The sequence below is a fragment of the Portunus trituberculatus genome, chromosome 15 (assembly GCF_017591435.1).
Source record: "Portunus trituberculatus isolate SZX2019 chromosome 15, ASM1759143v1, whole genome shotgun sequence".
NCBI classification, from domain to species: Eukaryota; Metazoa; Arthropoda; class Malacostraca; order Decapoda; family Portunidae; genus Portunus; species Portunus trituberculatus.
The window spans coordinates 15,637,239-15,643,628 of record NC_059269.1 but is presented as its reverse complement, the minus strand read 5'-3'; the positions used below and the strand labels follow the sequence as shown (position 1 = coordinate 15,643,628).

Here is a 6,390-nt window from a genome sequence, read left to right as displayed (position 1 = left end):
CACTACACTATTCTTTTGGCTTTGCTGCTATTGTTGAGGTGAGAGCTGCAAACAGCGAAGCGAGAATGTTGCGAATGGGCCGACAGGTGGGAGGCTCTACCCTTGCAAACTTCCTCAAAAGACGAGCATTGCTTCCACTGGGTCGTGGTGTTGTAACTTCAGCTTCCAAAGGAATACACTCATTTACTTTTAACAGGTTAGTTCTGCAATTCCTCACACTTCGTTCTGTGCATTTAAGTTCCTTATCTGGGAACATAAGTCTTGCTTTTTTCTCTTTTTCAGTCCGGGGCTTCAGTGGGTAAATTATGAAGGAACAAAAAAAAGATCTACAGATGCTGGGACGACCTGTCGAGAGGTGGTTATTTCAGGGGCACATGCTTCCCGACCGATCGTCAGCGTTGCTAGGGACCACAGCACCGGGATGCTAAAGGTGACTGTGCAGTACGCCTGTCAATGATCGCACGCACGCGCTGATGTGTGTGTGTGTGTGTGTGTGTGTGTGTGTGTGTGACATGGGAAAGAAGGATTAAGAGATGGATGAAAATAAAATATTCGCATCTCTCTCTCTCTCTCTCTCTCTCTCTCTCTCTCTCTCTCTCTCTCTCTCTCTCTCTCACACGCATACATAGTACTACTCTCTATATGAATTCGCAGTACACCCATATATATATATATATATATATATATATATATATATATATATATATATATATATATATATATATATATATATATATATATATATATATATATATATATATATATATATATATATATATATATATATATATATATATATATATATATATATATATATATAAACGAAAATACTACGTAGAACATCATTGAATAAGGGCAGCAGATGGTGTCTTCAGCTTTCTAAATTACTGAGACGAAACTGAGCTCAGGTAAAACTGTAGACATCCAAACGCTGTTGGCAGGTATACCCGTGCTGCAGCAGAGGTGAACCGGTGCCTAATTTTGTCACTGACTTCCCGCACACTCACATTATTCATCATTTCTGAGTACGTAGATAAATATGTGAACTGATCATAAGAAGAAACTCTATACAGTGTCGATTGACTTACGTGGGAAATGACAAAAAAAAAAAAAAAAAAAATTTCAACTTAAGTTTATGTTATGTGTGCGTACGGTATCTCGATCTCCATTTGCAGATTCTGATAATTCCTTCAAGATATTTGTCAGAATACAGATGTGTTAAGTGAGCACGAAAACAAACTGGGCAAGCTATCTTGCTATCTTACAAATCCGGATCACTCGCTTAAGATGTTGATTGGAGTGCGTAAATGCGTGAAGTGATTAAAACAATCAGTTATTCAACAATCAGTCACATATTTTATGAAGAAAGATAAAGGAAGATTTTCATCTTCAATTTACGAAATGTGCAATTTTACAACGGGTGTTGTATATTTCCTTTTAGCAAATTCTGAAATTAAATCCTTGATGATAAAGTTGGCAAGCAATATCACTTCAATTTTCACTCACGTTGTCAAACTAAACAAGGTCATACCAGATTTTCCCTAAAATTCCTTGGATTTCCGAGCATTCCCCATTAAGCCTTACAAGAGTAGAAATTCCTTATGATCTGTAAAATTCCTTCGTGGTGAAAGCGCTGACCTGCTGGTGGGGTCTACAGGAGAGGCGTTTATAACATGGATCTCATCTGTGTATATATATTCTTACAGCCAAGCATGAAGCAATATTTATATTGTTTCGGAAAATGTTGACATCAAATTGTTAAATTCATCAGGTTCGCTGGGAAGGAGGCAAAGAGGAAGTGTATCCATACGTGTGGCTGAAGGATAACTGTCGCTGCCCTTCTTGCTACCATAAGGTATCACACTCCAGACTCACTTTTATAGAAGAGACTGACCTGAAAGCTGAACCCATTAGTGTCCAGGTATAGTGCACCATCGGATCGGTTTGTGATGTACGATGTCTATTTATTTTTATTCTTTTTATTAATGTATATAAGTCCGTTCATTATACGTTTATTGCTTCATGCTCACAATATTCGAATTCTGCTCGATCCCTCGTTATCGCAGCCTTGAAGTAGTTGTGTGTGTACGCATGTGTGTAACATGGTAGTATTGTTTCCAGGTGGTAGAGGGCGGGCAGCAGGTGGAGGTGGTGTGGCAGGATGACCATCACAGCTTATATGGGACTGAGTGGCTACATTACCGCGGCTTTAGTGAGGAGACTCGTCAAGCACGGGGCAGCCGATATAGGTGAGGACAGGTTTTCCAGCGCTAAACGTATAGTAGTAGTAGTAGTAGTAGTAGTAGTACTAGAAGTAGAAATAGTAGTAGTACCGGTAGTTGTTTTTGTATTAATAATAGTAGATAATTAACAAAATATGTATTTAGCTTCCCAAGTTGTTCTTACCTCTTATTGTCTTGAGATTACTTTGCATTTGATTCTATATATACATGTCTTTTCTGGAACGGACATCGCAGTTCTTATTAATGACTTTACAAAGCTGGGAACCGTAATACCTTTATAAAGACGATGATGATTTTCCACAGGCTAGAAAGAAAGTTCTGGGGCACTGAATCTTTGGATAATTTCCCTGAAGCATCGTTCGAAGAGATTATAACAGACGATGTGGCTTTGTTGGAGTGGTTGAGGCTGCTGGAGGTATATGGCTTTGTTAAACTGAAAGACGCTCCTGCCGAAACAGGTCAAGTTCGTCGCCTGGCTGAAAGAATCGCCTTTATCAGAAAGACTCATTACGGGTAAGTGATGAAAAGCAGCGAAGTAAAAGAAAAATACAATGTCAATACAAGGTAGATATTATAGAATTTTTCCCGGAGAACTTTCAAATGAATTATTGTTATTCTGTCTATGTACCTCCAGGGATGACTTCACAGTACAAGCCAAGCCGGATCCTAGCAATGTTGCTTATCTAAATGGGCCGCTCCAGCTCCACGCAGACCTCCCTTACTATGAATACAAGCCTGGAGTAGGTCCTCATAGTCATTGTATTCTATTACAGATGGTTGAACATTTGACATCTACTTAATTAATTTGCCCTCCGGACAGCGAAAAATGCACCAACCACTTTAGTTTTTGTTTTCTTCTCTGGTTCCCAGGTACAGTTCATCCATTGTATTAAGCAGTACGAGGGAGTGGGAGGGGACTCTCAAATCACTGACGCTGTTCACGTGGCACGTCAGCTGCAAAAGGCGTGTCCAGAACATTACCGCCTCCTTACCGACACGCTAGTTGATTGGTTTGACATTGGCAAAGACGAAACTGGCGAATTCTACAAACTTCTGCGTTTGCCAGTAATCTGGTAAGTGTTCAGTCTATGAAATTTTATTAGATAACTTATATGATCTTAAGGACTTTCCTCCTTGATGAGGTTATTTCCAGTGCTGCATCAAAAAACTACGTCAGCTAATTTCCTATCTTTCACAGTACAGATAAAAATGGCGAAATAAGTCGTATTAATATGAGTCAGCCAGTAATCTGGTAAGTGTTTAGTCCTTGAGTTTTTATTAGATAACTTATAATTTTAAGATTTTCCCCTTTGATGAGGTTATCTCCAGTGCTCCATCAAGAAACTACGTCAGCTAACTTCCCATTTTTCACAGTACAGATAGAAATGGCGAAATAAGTCGTATTAATATGAGTCAGCCACAGCGTGACTCACACTTCTCTGTGCCCCCTGGCGAGGTTGCTGATTGGTATGCTGCGTTGGTCGCCTATTATCGCCTGCTATCCGATCCTAAGTACTGCCTGCAGTTTAAAATGACTCCAGGTACAGTCAATAACTGAATCATCATTGTCACGTACTTAAGACAATTACGAGAAAAGTATTTTACGAATAAAGTAAATGATAAAATGGTATGCAAATATTAAGTATTCTTTTATTCATATCCGTGTGTTATACTCCATAGCGACAATAATTTTACATCTAATTTTGTCCCTTCAGGTACCATCATGACCTTTGACAACCTGAGGATCGTGCACGGGCGAACTGGTTACTTTTCAGGTCCAGGCGAGAGGCACGTGCAGGGGTGCTACGTGGACTGGGACGAGGTCAGGTCACGTAGGAGGGTGCTGGAAACTAAGATTGACCCTTACCGATCACTGTATAATCATTGATCTTTAGAATAAGGAAGTCAAATCAAGATATGGGAAGATTTAGTTCAAGTGGTCTTTAAAATTTCGACGCCTTATCAGAGTTAGTTCAAGTGTACTTTGAAATTTCGACAGCTTATCTCGATTACATGAACAGATTCCAGCGGAAGTGTTTCAGTGGTTCTATAGTGGTGCCTCAATAATTACTCTACAGCATCAAGAGAGAGAGAGAGAGAGAGAGAGAGAGAGAGTGTGTGTCTCTGGTGTTGGAGAATAGTCCTTAAGAGATCCCACAGTGATTGCCAAGGAAATATTTTTAGTGTCATTTTTGCTTGAATATTTGAATAATCAATGTACGTCTTTCTGTTATGGTTATCTAATCATTGCATTAGTAGGCTATCATTGCAGTAGCTAGGCTATTTGCAGTGTATGCCTGTCTCCACATTTTTTTCTTTTAATAAACTGTAAAGATAAAGCCAGAATTGCCTTTTTTTCACTTTGGCTTCAGCTCACATCCAGACTGGTTGAAAATTCAATTCCAGGAAATATCAATTTATTCACAAGTAGGTACTACGTAGAACACACAGATGAACTAACAAGGAACAGAATTTAATTTAATGCGAGGGATGCATCTGTTTCTTCTACACCAGCTGAACAATGCCAGATTATTTTGTGAAAAGCAATGATATTTTTTCTAAGCTAAAATTAGAACATGATCCCGAAAGTGCTAATGTGTATATGCTTACTGTACCACCTTAAAGGCCTTCGCGACGCATATTGCTACCGTAGTGGTAAGTACGCGTACCGCAGTTTGGGAACCACTGTAACCACTGTCTGTCTTATCGGATATTTATTGTAGTAAACGACAGTATCCATTATTGTGATCCTCTCTCTCCTTCTCTCTCTCTGACTGAATAAGGGTATAACAGATTAACAGTAATGGAAAAGTGAAAGCATGAGGGAAATGAATGGTGGTGTTGCTAGTATAGTTGCTGTGTTAAGAGATGACTGTGAAAGAGTTTCTAGAAAATATGGCGTGCGTAATTAAAGCGGCAGGATTTGCACGTGTCAATATGCTACAGAAATTGCAAGTCGATTGAAGTGTCGACTGAGTCTTTCTAGTTGGAAAATGTTCACACATAATGACTAGAAAGTATCGGTTGGTTATCGGGAAGTGAATGTAAAAAACAGCTACCCAACAAATTGTCTTCCTCTGGTGACGATGAGGATTGCCATCAAACTAAATCATCACAAGTATTCAGTCCTCACCTCTAACAACACCCTGCATAGAAGGAAGCAACGGAGAGTGACAGCTATTTATTTCATCGAGCGCCGATTTGGATAATTTGTTTTTACTGTAGAATTCACATTTAGGGTTCCAAATGTGCTCTTATCCCTTCACCAACTCCAACATCATACATGGACACCACATTTTCAAACATTTCTCCGTGACGTCTCAATGTAATCAAAATCGCAAGTCGACTGAACAAGACCAACATGTTGGTCTTATTTTGCGACTGCTTTTACGACTGGACTATAAGCACCTATTTTCAGTCGGAGACTCTACCGACTTAGACTTTCAGTCGCATATTGACACGAGACAATTGCTTATAAGGATTTATTTTTTTTCTACTGTTGGAGTTGCCAATCCAAAGGCTAAGTTCAGAAGTGATCCCGAGCTACCCTACGTATTACCTGCAGCAAAAATAATCAAGGATCAAGATTAGGATTTGAAGGAACCCAGAAATTTCAGTTGTCAGTTCGCCGCCCTCTCCGCATATTTACCTCTCGTTATAGGATACTGATGTTTCTGTGGACGCTGGAGAGCGATAAGATACGTAAGTAAATGAAATATCACTGTATAACCTTGAGATTCTTGATAAGATAGAATTGATGGTAAAACAAGAGATGTATGATGAAGGGTTGAAGGTTGAAGGTTTTGGTGACTTTCCTTACTCAGAAAGATTATCTGGACTGATATTGTTTTCTATTAAGGGTAGATTGCTGAGAGCTGATTTGATTCAAGTGTGGTAGATTTTGAGTGGTTTGAGTCTGCAACTAAATGGTCTATTTTCTAGAGCCACTTTGAGTAGAAGAAGGAGCCACAGTTTTAAGATCTTAGTGCCTGATCACTCAACTGACATTAGAACTCATTTCTTCTCACTACGGGTCAACATTTGGAATTCTCTACCTGAATTAGTTGTGTCAGCTCAATCTTTCCAGTCCTTCAAACATTTGCTTGAACAATTCCTGGGTCATTGCCTTTATGAGTATTGTTAGCTA

General features: G+C 39.2%; 1 protein-coding gene across 2 annotated transcripts in view; it reads left to right on the top strand.

Moving 5' to 3' along the window:
* The window catches only part of LOC123504153 (gamma-butyrobetaine dioxygenase-like), a 4,791-nt gene extending 205 nt beyond the window's left edge, over positions 1-4,586 (top strand). Inside the window, exons 1-10 of one of the 2 annotated variants that reach the window (XM_045254483.1) lie at positions 1-196; positions 283-430; positions 1,772-1,921; positions 2,122-2,249; positions 2,547-2,756; positions 2,878-2,983; positions 3,114-3,316; positions 3,442-3,495; positions 3,618-3,784; positions 3,959-4,586. The exon at positions 1-196 is cut by the window's left edge and continues 205 nt beyond it. In XM_045254483.1, coding sequence (XP_045110418.1) covers positions 66-196; positions 283-430; positions 1,772-1,921; positions 2,122-2,249; positions 2,547-2,756; positions 2,878-2,983; positions 3,114-3,316; positions 3,442-3,495; positions 3,618-3,784; positions 3,959-4,131 — 1,470 coding nt within the window. In that variant the 5' untranslated portion in view covers positions 1-65 and the 3' untranslated portion in view covers positions 4,132-4,586. The remainder of the gene's footprint in view (positions 197-282; positions 431-1,771; positions 1,922-2,121; positions 2,250-2,546; positions 2,757-2,877; positions 2,984-3,113; positions 3,317-3,441; positions 3,496-3,617; positions 3,785-3,958) is intronic. The other variant, XM_045254485.1, reaches the window with a different exon arrangement.
* The last annotated feature ends 1,804 nt before the right edge of the window (positions 4,587-6,390 follow it).